Here is a 14,032-nt window from a genome sequence, read left to right as displayed (position 1 = left end):
GTACCTTATGTATAATATAGTGATGAATAAGTTCATTTATGTACATTAGAATCATACATGTTTTTACAAATATATACTAATAAAATAAACATAAAGACAGTCAATTAATTTATTTTCAGCTTTCATACTTTTCTAAAATGTGCAATGGAACAGTTTTCATACAGAGCAAATATACATAAGTACAGAATGTGGAATTAGGAATAAACTGAGACATAAATCTTTTACAAATACAACTGTGTATGATTACCTCATTGAAATTTTCACATATAATTAATAAATAGTGATGGATGAAGTATTAAGAATTAAATTAGTACTTGGTGTTAAATTCTTATGATCAAAGAGTATGACATGAGCAATCTAAAGTTGAAATTTGACATTACAGGATTGTATTTACTAGTATTGTAAATAGTAAAAAATATGAATAAAGACTATACATATATAAGTACCATTATAAATAACATGTAATCCCTTAGATATTAGATACTGATAGCTAATTATTATTATATACAATAGCATAAAAGTTATACAGAATGTTTTGTAAAATATGGTAAACATTTTAAAGGGTATTTCTACAAGTCAAAATAAAACGAAAGTGAAAAATAGAAAATTGCATTTGCAACTAATTGAATTAGTTACTGACGTGTAAAAAACAATAAAAATATTGCAAAAGCTAGGCAAGGTGATGGTAACTTCAAGCCACCAATGCAAGTCTGTGTCTATTGTTCTGATCTTTGATCTAGAGGTGATAAACGTTCTTTAAACATATTTAGTAAACAGTATGTATGTTCCATAATGATCATATCTTTATTTGAAAACGACTTCTAAGATATCGTCACCGTTTCTTACTTAGAATAATTTCAGAACGACAGAATTATTGTAACAACGAAACCGGAACGTTGGAAAACTATTTGACGTAGTAACTTAAAATCTCCTTTTTATTTATATATTAATTCGTAGTTAATAACTTGTAGTACTAATGTCGATTTAATTTATTTCTCTGTAGTTGTTCTATCTTTAGTTGTTCTTGCTTTCTCACTTTTTATTCCGTGTATACCCGTGTATATATAAATATTACTGTGTGTAATAGTTATTTTTCGTTTGTTTTGATATGTGTATATTCTCTCTGTATTGCGCATATATCATAGCACCGCTTCCATCCATCCACATTCATGTAAAGAACTTTACTGTAGCTATTTTAGTTGATTTCTATTCTTTATTTTTGTCTTACTTTGACTTTTAGAAGTACCCTTTAAATTTTGTACCATCTTTTAGCAAACACCTTGCATAGAAGATAACATCTATTTATATCTACAAACTGATACAACTCAATCATATGTCTATATTTTTCCTAAATAAAAAATTATTTAAAGATACTCATATCATACTCACCAATTTTTTTTTATTCTTCATTGTATCAATTATTAGCTTCCTATCACAAATGTAAATTTGATTATTAGTATATCTCTAATTACACATTGTTCAGAATATATCAGTCTCAAGTATATAGCAGAGTATTATCAATTCTATAAAATTTTTGTTATTTGGCAAACAGTATGTATCAAACTATAAGTTTGAGTTTTCATATCTGTAATTCTTTGCCTTTTGTGCCTTGACATTAAGTAATTATTTTAGTAAGTTCTGGAGGTTCTACATAATTATTCAATACATGTGGCGCTTCATTAAATTCATCAAGTTCATCCCCATTATCTGCTCCTTGTGCAAGTAAAAAATATTGTTCACTTCGAGTTGGCCAAAGTAAATGTGCCATTACACAATATGCAAAACAATCAGCAGAGTATGTAATACCTATAACCATAAAGTGCGCAGATAAAAATGGTGTTATATTCAAAATTTTATGATGTACTTACCCAATAGAAGTTTAAACCTCCATAATGCACTTACTTGAAGGGCAATAAGTGCTATAATAGGTAAGTAAATAAACCAAACCAATGAAGATGCACCAAAATGAAGTAGAAAATTTAATTTCTGAGTATTATGTTCATATGTCATAGTGTTTCTAAGTTCACATAAAAACCAAATCATTATTGCACTACGAAATAAAAGTATAAACCAGCCTGGCCATGTTTGATACTCATCAATATCTTCAATAATATCAACCTCAGTCTAAAAATATTATCTTTGTACTTAATTGAAATTTCATTTTCACAGAAGGAAATATGTATGAATAGAAGCATACCATGTTCCACACATATAAGAGAATATGAACTACTCCATAACAAAGCCATATAGTAAAGACCAATGGCTTCCATGTCAATTCCATTCTGGTTACAGCCCATCCTTTAGCAAGTAGGAGAAGAAGTAACATGAATGATGTCTAAACCACATAAAAATAATTATGTAAAATTAAAGTATCATAAGTTATTTGATTATAAATAATAAAGAGGACAAAAATTATTTATTAAAACTCACTCTTGATAAAATATCAAAAATATCTCCAGCAACTTCTAATTGTTCATATCCGACTCCATCAAGAGCAAATTTCAACACGTGTATCAAAATTAAACACACTGCTATAAACTCTAATAATAAACTAGCTGTGAATAATCTTGTTACAGGATGCTTTTGTAATCTTACAGCATATAATTGTAGTGGCACAAGTATAATGTAACACATAAAAAACAGCAAGTACAATTCTATAGTATTCTGTCTATCATATGAAAACTGATATGTTAAGCTATTTAGGCCACTAGTATTTGGATTTCCATTTACTAGCCAAATATCATATTCTAATTCATCATGTTTATCATAGTATTCCCACTGACAAGTAGTTGTATTTCTGTAACATGCCACTAGACTCATATACCAAAAACGTGGCTGCCAAAAATCTTGTATAACATATGTAAATTGATATCCCTTTACAATGTTCCATATGGAATCTTCATCTGGACATAATTTACCTTTTTGGCAAGGTATTCTCCTTCATAAAAAAAGACATTAAGTAATTGAAGTTTCTAATGCTACTTTGAAGAATTATAAAACAGAATTTAGAAAAACGACTTACCTCAAAAAGTCTTGTCCTTTTTCATTACAATGCATATCGTAAGAACTTTGATTCAAAGTGTTAAACATAAGAGTACAAGCAGTGTTTTTGTCTCTTAATGTACGATTACCATAATATTCTAAAAAATAACCACGATCTAAAACTGCCAATGTTATTGGAGCAGAAAAGTTGCTTTTCGACGTTACATTGCCGAAAATATATCCAACTGAATCTTTTTGACGATGACGATCAGTTTTTTGAAAACCGAATTTTATGAGAAAACGGAAGAATTCCTTTGTATTAAAGGTACCCGAAATATGTGTACTTTTAACATAGTTGATTTGTGATATGATACACAATGTAAAGTAAATTAACAAAATTTCTCGAAGTATTAACATTGTTAAGCGCAACTCGATATCTCGTTCCTCAAATTAGATGTCAAGAAGCATCAATTTCATAGTTTTTTAACATTTTCCTCTTATTGAACACAGCTGTTAAAGATAACCGAGTACGCACTATATTCAGTCAAATTCCATGTCCATCAAGGGACGCCACATTTTGAAAGCGTCAGTGTAAAGATTTCACAAACACAGACACATTCATATGTATATCGCGATATTAAAAAATATTACTACAAGATTTATTCGTTAAACGTTAATGAGCCATACTCGTGATTTAACCTCGGTTTTCTTATTGATTTTCCCCACCCAAAGAGACCGACCGCTGCAAAACGTTTTGTCACTACTATTACCGCACTGTTCTCATAAATTTTCGCGCGCTTACATAGGAGACCCATGCTTCGACTAATCTATCCTGTTGATCTTTATTTATTTCAAATTCACTTTTACGTTCAATTACGTAAATGTAATCTTAAATGTAAAAGGGCAATAAATTCACTTGTACATATTTTTTTGTAGATTAAACAATTATCACATGATAGTGAAACATATATCGCAAGTTTATGTTCACATTATATAATGAATTCATTGAAATGCAAATTATTATAAATATACGTGTATGTATTCAAAGAATTGTATTCAAACCCAAACTCAATGCAATTTTTATGCAGTCGAGACATAACCTCAATGTGAAAATTTAGTAAAAATGTATTGCAATTTATTTACAAAAAAATTAACCAAATTAATATGTGTATTAGATATAATTTTATTTTTATCAATTTTTCAATAAAATATGATTAAATGTAAACAATTTTAAGTTAAAGCTAGCTGTATTAACATAAACTGTTCTATTACTGTGCCTAAATTAAAAGAATGAACCATTATTTATCATTAAGCATATGTATATATATTCTATGTTGTGTAACTTAAGTATAAATAATTTCTTCAAAGTTAGGGTTGCTATCGCTAAATGAAAGTACTCTTTTCGAAGTTTTCAATGATTAAAAAATACCATATGTTATTTGATGAATGATTTCGTCAAATAATATTCTTTCGTAACAAAGCAGCTAAAATTGTTGACATTTCTTAAACTACTGGCGCACCCTATGTAAAAGTATCTTGCTTTTATTTATAACTTCATTTCTGAACATATCATTTATTATGTTTATATATATATATATGTATACATATGTGTGAATAGTATTTGATTAATTATATGATAAAAAATGCAGATCCTTTCTTCTAATTTGAACACATACACATTAAGAAAAAAAAATTGAATTTAAGAGACGAAGGCTAAAAAAATAATAAATTCCATGTTACCTGATTATTGCTTTACAAAATACTGTGACACCAATAATTGGGTAAATAGGATATTTCGCTGTCTTAATAAAGGATTATGTTACTTTACGACTATAAAAGATTATATTTAAAACAAGATGTCTACTTTAAACGATTAAGCAACACTCTCATCTCAAATAAATAGATGTTTTGATAATTTTGCACCACTTTTGTGTTAAAATAATTATGTTATATATCTACATTATAACTGTAAACATCATAGAAATCATATATATTACAATTTATATAAGGGAAATTCAAAATTTTGTTATAATAAAACATGAAACCATTTTTTACGCGCAATAGATGCTTAGTATCCATCTTATAATGCAATCTTTATGTCTGCATCACATGATTTATATTGTTATTTGTTTTATTGTTATTTATATTGTTAAGTGTTTTAAAACTCTAAATAGCTAATGCGATTTTTATAAGAATAAAAATTGTTCACACATGCAATACCAAGCTCGTGTTACCATCACATCATCGATATGTATATTGCTTTCCTTTTTATGAAATTTCTTTTTTCCACAATAACTTTACCTGGCTGAATTTAATATTTTTTTCAAAATATATTTTGATTCTAGCAAAGAAATGAAAATCAGACTTGATACTGCATGAATGGTATTAAATAACTTGTTTTTTTATATACTAATGAGGTTATGACTTTTATGCATCACATTCGAAACAAATGTATTGAATCGGTCTTTTCTCAATTAATTTTCTTATAAATTTTTACCATTTTATCATTATTCTATGTTATCAATGTACGATTCATCTAAAATTACATCAATTTTATACCATAGATCATTGAGTTATAAAACATCAAGACAGGCTTCGTCGTCCATTCTCTTGAAGACTATGCATTTCGGTAGTGTCTATTTTAAACTTGTAATTTCACAACTATTAATCGAATTTTCGCGGAAAATGTTTGATAATCAGCAGCGTTGGTTCCATTAGAATGATTAACAATGAAAATTACCGGATAATTTTGCAATAATCAAAGGATTTTTACTGTTTTTCCACAAGCTATCCTGACGCCGTGAAGAGACACTCGTTCGAAAATCAGGCTGTGTATGAAAGTAAATAATATTTAGCAAAAAATAAAAGCCGTTGAATAAGACCTGATACACGTGGCAATTTACTCATGCATTTATTGTACCTCGATCGATGCATTATTTTAAATAATCATGCATTAATTCAACCGATTATTTACCGCTTCACCGTTTTTCGAGAAACTCAACGCTCAACATATTCAGTAGGCTACTCTCTATGGTCGGCAGTCACAAACGTATACAGGGGTAGTACGCGTCAGTAGGCATTGTCGGTATACGTATTAACTGTGCTCAGTATCTGTTGCTGAGAAACGTTTCATTTCGTTTCTCAAGGAGATTATTTGTATCTATAATTGAAAAATGGAGGATAAAGCTGGGAATAGCTCTGTGGAGAGTGTGGAAAACACCAGTTCAATGAAGAAGGCAGCGAAGCCGAAGTCTACAAAATCGCAGCGGCCAAAATCTTCGCATCCACCAACTTCTGAAATGGTAAACGCTGCCATTAAGGAACTAAAGGATCGTAAGGGATCATCTCTTCAAGCAATTAAGAAATATATTGCATCGACATACAAGGTTGATGGAGAGAAATTGGCACCATTTATTAAAAGATATTTGAAGTCAGCCGTTACCTCTGGCGCTGTTGTTCAGACAAAAGGTAAAGGTGCTTCTGGATCATTTAAACTGTCTACAATTAAGAGCTCCGAGTCGAAGAAGATACATCGAACTGTCAAAGTATCGAAACTGAACAAACCCAAGAAATCTGTAGAGAAGAAAACGTCACCGATCCGAAAACCTGTGTCGCCGAAGAAATCGAATCCCCCAAAGAAAACCGAAGATGCTAAGAAATCGACAGCTGTGAAGAAATCTACTGTCAAAGCAGCTCAGAAACCTGAGAAAGTTGAAAAAGTTAAATCTGTAACTGAATCTAAAGCTATATCAAAGAGTAAAAAGACAACTAAAGCACCAGCAGCTAAGACAAGAACCCCAAAACCAAAGAAAGCTGCGGCTTCCAGAACGGTGAAATCAGCAGCAAAAAAATAATTGCTTAATTTTCAAATTTTATTCTAAAAATAAATGGCCCTTCTAAGGGCCACAAATTCATATTTGATAAGGAACAACTCTTAAAACAACTTCAACAGTATTCGTTTTCATCTTTTTTATTTTTTTACACGATAATAAAAAAACCTAACCTAGTCATCAATTTTAAGTTGCCCAAATCTATCCTCATATTACATATTCTCGATAAATTCGAAATAATATAAATAATATAAATTCAAAAATTTGTATTATTTGACGTTGATATTAAATCAACTCGAATTTTAATTACAAATTCCTGAAGAACTATGATTTTAATTTGAAAATTATAATTTTAAGTACAAAAATTATTACTTACTATTATATAATTATTACTTAAAATTATTATTTACATTTTCGAAATTTCTAAAAATAATGTCGCGTTGTGTCATTAATTCCAATAATTCTTGTAAGTAGCTTTGTAGAACGACGACCAACATGTTTATTTCATTTACAATTCGTTTTAGAAATTCGATATTTCGTATCGGGTATTATCAATGGAGAAAAGAAACACTTGCTATTTCTTAGACCTCTCTATAATACTAGTTTACGATATTTCAAGATCGAAATATAATTAACATAAGGATATAAAATCTTGGCCAGGACCGTGTAAACATTTTTGATATTGACTTTCCATTTTCTAATTTATTAAACTACTTGAAATGGTTAATATTTTCAATTTCATTTAAATGAAATATCATTAATCTCTATTGCTATCACTAATCAAAACCTAATCACTAATCACTAATCAAAAAGTCATAAATTATCTTTGTGTACAATTATGCGACTTTAACATGTTACTTGATGTATATACATTTTTCGCATATAAAACATTAGGAATTTATTTTAATTAATATTAAAACTGGTATATATACATACGTGTATCCTGTACATACCTTCGAACTAAATTTCTTAAAAGATTTCTTCATTAAGGCTCATTTTCTGAATGAATCCAATAATAATTTGTGAGTGGGTTATAAAATGGTAAAAATACATATGAACGGAAAATATAGAAAAGGATAAGTTCTCACGATAAGTTAAACATTTGTGGTCCTAAAAAGGGCCAGTAGTTGAAGTAATCATTTGTTTATTTTAAGCTGGTGTATTTCGTAACGGCGTTAGTTCCTTCACTAACCGCATGCTTAGCCAACACTCCAGGAAGAAGCAAACGTACTTCTGTTTGAATTTTGCGAGAAGTAATTGTCGATCGTTTATTGTAGTGCGCCAAGCGAGATGCTTCTGCTGCAATGCGTTCAAAAACATTATTTGTAAAACTGTTCACGATACTCATGGCATTACTAGAAATACCAGTACCTGGATGCACTTGTTTCAAAACTTTATAAATAATAAAATAGTAAATAACGTAGCTTTCCTTCCTCCTACGTCTCATCTTGTTAGCTTTATTAATACTTTTCTGGGCTTTACCAGCCTTCTTCACTGCCTTCCCACCAGTTTTTGGCGGCATTATTGATTTACGTTTATTTATTATACTATTATTAATGGATTCATTTCGAACTTGTATAATAAGTTTGTCAAAAAGTTCCAAATCCAAATCACCGTCAACTTCATCTGCATTTTTTACAAGTTTCTTATCACATTGATCATAAATGATTGTACGGGTAATAAATAGTAAATATAATGATATAACGTAATAATAATATGTAAAACAATGATGAAATATTTTTCTGGTAATAATACGAACAGTTTTCCAATACGATTATGAGGGCCTGTAGTACGGCCCATAGTACTCATGTTCTTTATTATAATTTTTAGCACTCTTTGGGGCCTTTCGTGTACCAGATGAAACACAGCTGTCCGTTTCATTTTACGATGGACATGAAAGACATCCATTGGTCTATCAGACAAACTTACCAAAGATTCAATCTGTAGTACTTATATATATAAGATATTCTAAAATAATACGCTATATACAGCTACAGAAAAATGTCCAAATATTTTATGACCCTAATAATTTTCTTATTTTAATCATTTTACAAAATTTAGTAACGTGGGTTGTCGATGATTATTGTGGCAATTGTGTAAATCCGAAGGATTAAAAGAACAAAGCAAAATCCGAAAAGATCCTTCGTCTTGAAGATAATTTGCGGCCCTCAAAAGGACCATTTTGTGGATGTATTGTTGTTTATGCCTTCTTCTCTGTTTTTCTTGGCAAAAGTGCCGCTTGAATATTTGGCAAAACACCTCCTTGACTGATGGTGACTCCACATAGTAATTTGTTTAATTCCTCGTCATTACGGATGGCGAGTTGAACGTGTCTGGGTATGATTCTGGACTTTTTATTGTCTCGTGCTGCATTTCCAGTCAATTCCAGAACTTCGGCAGCCAAATATTCCATAACTGCAGCCAGGTAGACAGGAGCACCAGATCCCACGCGTTCGGCGTAATTACCTTTCCTCAGAAGTCTATGGATACGACTAACAGGAAATTGGAGTCCCGCTTTCAACGAACGGGATGACTTTCCCTTCGCCTTTGGTTTCACTCCTTTTCCACGACTGGACATTTTAGTTTTATACTAGGATGAAGACGAACGATTGAATAGAACCTTCCTCGTTCGAAGTATTACTGTGAATGAACTGCACAAGCCGGTTCATCATATTTATTACGAGCCGGGCCAACAGCAGCGCACCAATCAGAATGCAGCACCTGAGAAACACTCGGCTTTTTAACCCCTCCCTATATTTAATGCGCTTCTACTGCCATCTGACAATTCAAAATCATTTTCTTTTAACATCAAAAAAATTTTTTTTATTTTTTACCGTGTGGCTTTTATGTGGTACCTGAGGCTGTTATGTGCCTTAATGTCCGCTCTAAACCTGTAATTTATTGGTTAGGTACATTAGGTACATTCACTTCAGTAGTGATAGGATAAAAGTTTCAAAACCCATAAGCATAATGGTTATTGTAATGGGGCTAAGGTTCTGGATAATTTTTGTTAGTTTTTCTATTTCTTAATGGAATTTCGTTTATGTCGTATCGTACTATTTTGTTTATTAGTGGATTGTTGTGATTATTGTTTAATGTCCTGCGTATTAATCCTTTTATGTGTTTTATGTGTTTATATTCATGTATCTTTTAACTATTACTGGGATTATATAGTTGTAATTGACAGGGTGTGTTGCATTTTGAATTTGAGTTACTATTTGTGTTGCTAGTAGTTGGTGTGGGAATACTTGGTATATTGTGGAAGGTGGGGGCTAATAATTCAGCTTTCTTCTTCTTTGAAAAGACTGATTCAGCCTCGGTTTCTAGAGAAGGTATTGAAAAGTAGTTATTGTGTAGTGCGTTATATATTCTCTAGAGAGTTATCTGTTATGCTGAGGATTTAGATTTGGTGGTGCTACTTTGCTTGTTTTGATTTGTGGGGTGAGAATGTTTCTGGCTAGTTTGTGTTTTGGGAATCTTATTGTCTATTTCTGGACTTGATAAGTTGGTGCGGAGAATGATCAGAAGTTATTGTGTACGTGTATATTTTGGTTTTGAAAGTGGATTTATTGTATGCGTTATGTAGCTTGTTTTCTTCAGTTTTTCTATCTTGCAGTCAATATTTTGCAAATTAATGAAATATGTGCTTATTCTGTGTCTATTGCAAAGGTTTCTATTGGGGTTTTTATTGTAATTTGACTTGTCCATGTGCTTAGTAGTATAAGTATTGTTTGAAAGGTTTTTTGGAGTCATATTTTTCCCAATGCATACATGAGTGAAATATGATTCCTAATTTCCTGACTTCTAATACGTTGGTTCCTGGAGTGAACATGATTTTGTATATTGGGTAGCTTGAGAATTGGTCATTTTGTATTTGGGTACAGGATGTTGGCTTTAGATTATGGCTTTTGAGTTCTGTCATTATATCATGGTGATCTATTTTAGGAAGTCCTTTTAAGGACATTGTTATGGCCTTTTCGTGTGTAAAGAGTAATTATGGAATTGGATATTGTTTTTGGTACAAAATGTCATGTTGCTGAGTGTTTCTAAAGGTTATTTTAGTCTAGTTTAAAAAACATTTGATTCACAAGCCATCATCATATGTGTTATGGAGATCTTTTTGTGAGTGTATGTAGAATAATGGATCAGGGTGGTTTACATGATGTGTGTTTTGTGTTTGTATTATCTATGTATGTTTCTATGTTTTTTGTTTTGTTTGAGTTTATGAGGAAAGGAGGTGTGCTTTTTGGGGATGGATTGTGTTCAGTGTTGAAGCAGTTTCTAAGTAATTTGAATGGATTAAAGTTTGGTATGTTTAGTGTGAGAGTTAGCACCATACTCACAGTTTCTGGGCCTTGGACTTGTATGGTTACTATTTTGTCTGGATCTTTTAGTAATATAGATCTTCTGTTCACTCTTATGGAGTAGGGTTCTCTATTCTGTCTTTTAGCTTGCCTGGAGGTTGTTCACAGTTTGTTTCGTCATTTTTTCTTGACTTTGAGACCTTGAAAAGATAATTATGGTACCCGCCAACCCACAGTCGTTTTAATGATGTTGATTTGCGCTAGACTTTCTGGTGAATGGATGTAATTACATTGTAAATGCTTTGTTTCCCCTAGCTTCGCTGTTCGCTAAAGAACTGCTGATCAGTTCTTTTCGTTTCGCTGTCAAGGACAAACCTTAATTATACCGATATTTGTACCGAGAAATTTATGCATATTGTATGATTTTATTCGGACGCCATATTTGTTTCATCTATAGTCAGTCCAACGAGTCGAATTGGTAATAAAAAATACACGTGGTAATAAGCTGTAATTCGATTGCGCACTGACCTAACCAAACTTGTTGTTGTAACCAAATAGTCCTTTCTATTCAAAGCACGATTCTTACGGAGTTGGCTGATGTTGCTCGCGACAATAAGAAAACAAAAATTACACATACATATCATTTGTAACTAGCTACATATTTGTAATAACAAAAAACTCAACAAATCGCTTTCTGTAATAATAATAACGCTGTGAGACATACTGCCAGATATTCAAGTCGAACTTTTACCAAAGGAAAAGCATAATTAACTTTTCAAACACAAACGGCTCTTTTCAGCGCCAGTAGTTCTCTCTAAAGGAATAATGATCTCATAGTAATAATAAAAGTGATACCTACAAACAGATTGTATCGAATTACTTCATAAATGAATTACTCCATAAATTATTTGAACATATGAACAAAATTAATCAGGAATTATAAATACATAAGACAATTTTATTTGAAAAATATGTATCAGGAAACATTCTAAATGAAGTACAACGAGTGTTCTTATGTTAGGAAAAAATTGTGGCCCTGAAAAGGGCCGTTTTGCTGATTGCATGTCAGAACAATAATTTTGCATTTTAACCTCCAAAACCATAAAGAGTACGTCCTTGTCTCTTCAGAGCGTATACGACATCCATAGCCGTTACAGTCTTCCGTTTAGCGTGCTCGGTGTATGTAACCGCATCACGAATGACGTTTTCTAGGAAGACTTTTAAGACACCACGAGTTTCCTCGTAAATCAAGCCAGATATGCGTTTAACACCACCACGACGAGCCAAGCGACGAATTGCTGGTTTCGTGATACCTTGGATGTTATCACGAAGTACCTTTCTATGACGCTTCGCTCCTCCCTTTCCCAATCCCTTTCCTCCCTTTCCACGACCAGTCATATCGAAAAATTTACTGGTTGCTAGTGAAAGATTTTGTTCTGACAAATAGCACTTTCAATATTAACGTTACCACTAAGGTTACTAAATTCGTCTCTGGTGTCGCATCGAGTGCCAGCGCTTTTATACATTCGAACAGCTATATTCCCCACCACTTTCATACCAGCCAATCAGATATCGCGACGTTTCAAGCAGAGATTATATATATCAGTACCTTCGAACATCTACAGTGCATATTCAAAAGCGCAGCATCGTAGAAGGTTCTTTACTCATATAACGAACCATCGCTAGATTCAATTAATTATTTAAATTAAGTAATATTTACTTATCTATAATAAGTATTAACTTATTATAAATAATTTGCCATACCGACATACTTATACATATATTTCGGATTAAAAAAATGATGTTTTATGTGTTACTAGAAAGTCTGGTTAAACTTTGGCTATATAGAACCATACATATATCCAAAGAAACTTAATATAGAATCAATTTCCCTCTCATTGCCTAATGCATACCTTAAACGATTAATACTACGATAACAAAATTAATAATACGATATTACTGCATACATTCTATCGATTATAAAGTACATGTACATTGTACATTGAAACACGGAATAAATGTTACTGCATAATCTTCGTTGCTTCCTTTCAATTTTTAATGAAATTTTTAAGAGAAGCGTCCGATAATGAATTACCATAGGAGATTTTAATTGTTGATTGCGAAAAAACTATTAAAATATCACTATAATTCATTAGATTTGAACTGAAAAGGGAAATCACAAGATCAAGAGAAAGCAGAACGTCCTTAAAAATATCTTAAATCTTGCAGCAGTTTTATTCAAGGCCCTTTGCTCTGAAAACGAATATCTATCTTCCAAATGTAGCTGCATTCTTCGTCGGTTGGTCGGCATATGTATATGTATACATGTAACGTATGCTACATATGTACTTTAGAATCTCCGGAGCTATGCTGTTGAGACCCTACCCCACCAACTACATATCACATGGGCAGTCAAGTCAGCAAAGGGATCTCCCCTCCGTTTTGCAGCTGCCCAGGTGTATCCCTTGCATATTTTCTGAGAACAAAAGACCCGCCGGCACACCGTCCACTAGTCCGCCTTTAGATATTTGAATTTGCGTTGCTTCCAACTTACATACATACACTAAATCAAAAGATATTTATAGGTACAAAAAGATTGGAAACATATTAATTTCTAATTTATACACGTTTTTTGTTTCGAGATATTTTCGAAAGACTATTACAAGTCAACTATTAGAAATCAAAAAGTGAAACGATTAAACTAAATATAATTGATAAGGTGAGATACAGTGATTTTCTGATTATATGGATTAAACACAACTCGTCGCACACAGATTAATACTTCTCAAAGCAATATTTGTTAGTAAAAAAAAAAATACTTCTCAAACAATATCTCTGAAGGTAATACTCTATGAGACGGTATGTACTTCACAAGACAATACTTCGCGAGACTCATCGCATTCGTTGTCGAAAATG

General features: G+C 31.7%; 5 protein-coding genes across 6 annotated transcripts; 1 reads left to right on the top strand and 4 right to left on the bottom strand.

Annotated features, from left to right (window-relative positions):
* Position 1: 1 nt before the first annotated feature.
* LOC117211517 (integral membrane protein GPR180) lies at positions 2 to 4,159 on the bottom strand. Of its 2 annotated transcripts, XR_004488266.1 has the most exons (6): positions 3,023 to 4,159; positions 2,431 to 2,938; positions 2,198 to 2,335; positions 1,869 to 2,124; positions 1,390 to 1,806; positions 2 to 1,315 (listed from the first exon to the last, which is right to left on the bottom strand). XR_004488266.1 is itself a non-coding variant. In XM_033455479.1 (5 exons), exons 1-5 carry the CDS (start codon positions 3,397 to 3,399, stop codon positions 1,616 to 1,618), a joined length of 1,470 nt encoding a protein of 489 aa, XP_033311370.1. In that variant the 5' UTR covers positions 3,400 to 4,159; the 3' UTR covers positions 2 to 1,615. The 2 variants fall into 2 exon arrangements, 1 of the variants encoding a protein (XP_033311370.1); XM_033455479.1 differs by having other exon boundaries at positions 2 to 1,806.
* Positions 4,160 to 6,045: 1,886 nt separating this feature from the next.
* LOC117211541 (histone H1A, sperm-like) lies at positions 6,046 to 6,996 on the top strand. Its single transcript, XM_033455522.1, has one exon. The coding sequence runs from the start codon at positions 6,156 to 6,158 to the stop codon at positions 6,834 to 6,836; it is 681 nt and encodes a 226-aa protein (XP_033311413.1). The 5' UTR covers positions 6,046 to 6,155; the 3' UTR covers positions 6,837 to 6,996.
* Positions 6,997 to 7,604: 608 nt separating this feature from the next.
* Positions 7,605 to 8,578, bottom strand: LOC117211539 (histone H2B-like). Its single transcript, XM_033455520.1, has one exon. The coding sequence runs from the start codon at positions 8,332 to 8,334 to the stop codon at positions 7,957 to 7,959; it is 378 nt and encodes a 125-aa protein (XP_033311411.1). The 5' UTR covers positions 8,335 to 8,578; the 3' UTR covers positions 7,605 to 7,956.
* A 220-nt stretch (positions 8,579 to 8,798) lies between these two features.
* Positions 8,799 to 11,716, bottom strand: LOC117211537 (histone H2A-like). The gene is made up of 2 exons (XM_033455518.1): positions 11,156 to 11,716; positions 8,799 to 9,703 (listed from the first exon to the last, which is right to left on the bottom strand). The coding sequence occupies exon 2, from the start codon at positions 9,388 to 9,390 to the stop codon at positions 9,013 to 9,015; it is 378 nt and encodes a 125-aa protein (XP_033311409.1). The 5' UTR covers positions 9,391 to 9,703; positions 11,156 to 11,716; the 3' UTR covers positions 8,799 to 9,012.
* A 428-nt stretch (positions 11,717 to 12,144) lies between these two features.
* LOC117211538 (histone H4) lies at positions 12,145 to 12,629 on the bottom strand. Its single transcript, XM_033455519.1, has one exon. It carries the CDS (start codon positions 12,512 to 12,514, stop codon positions 12,203 to 12,205), a length of 312 nt encoding a protein of 103 aa, XP_033311410.1. The 5' UTR covers positions 12,515 to 12,629; the 3' UTR covers positions 12,145 to 12,202.
* Between the last annotated feature and the right edge of the window lie 1,403 nt (positions 12,630 to 14,032).

The sequence above is a fragment of the Bombus bifarius genome, unplaced genomic scaffold (assembly GCF_011952205.1).
Source record: "Bombus bifarius isolate JDL3187 unplaced genomic scaffold, Bbif_JDL3187 scf7180000008239, whole genome shotgun sequence".
Taxonomy (NCBI): domain Eukaryota; kingdom Metazoa; phylum Arthropoda; class Insecta; order Hymenoptera; family Apidae; genus Bombus; species Bombus bifarius.
This window is presented reverse-complemented; position numbering and strand designations above follow the sequence as displayed.

Excerpts from the sequence above, each read along its gene's own strand:
- LOC117211538 (XM_033455519.1), bottom strand. The coding sequence starts at position 12,514 with ATGACTGGTCGTGGAAAGGGAGGAAAGGGATTGGGAAAGGGAGGAGCG.
- LOC117211517 (XM_033455479.1), bottom strand. The coding sequence starts at position 3,399 with ATGTTAATACTTCGAGAAATTTTGTTAATTTACTTTACATTGTGTATC. Across the intron at positions 2,125-2,197 it reads TCTTATATGTGTGGAACATG|ACTGAGGTTGATATTATTGA; the intron begins GTATGCTTCTAT and ends TAATATTTTTAG. Across the intron at positions 1,807-1,868 it reads GAGGTTTAAACTTCTATTGG|GTATTACATACTCTGCTGAT; the intron begins GTAAGTACATCA and ends TTATGGTTATAG.
- LOC117211539 (XM_033455520.1), bottom strand. The coding sequence starts at position 8,334 with ATGCCGCCAAAAACTGGTGGGAAGGCAGTGAAGAAGGCTGGTAAAGCC.
- LOC117211541 (XM_033455522.1), top strand. The coding sequence starts at position 6,156 with ATGGAGGATAAAGCTGGGAATAGCTCTGTGGAGAGTGTGGAAAACACC.
- LOC117211537 (XM_033455518.1), bottom strand. The coding sequence starts at position 9,390 with ATGTCCAGTCGTGGAAAAGGAGTGAAACCAAAGGCGAAGGGAAAGTCA.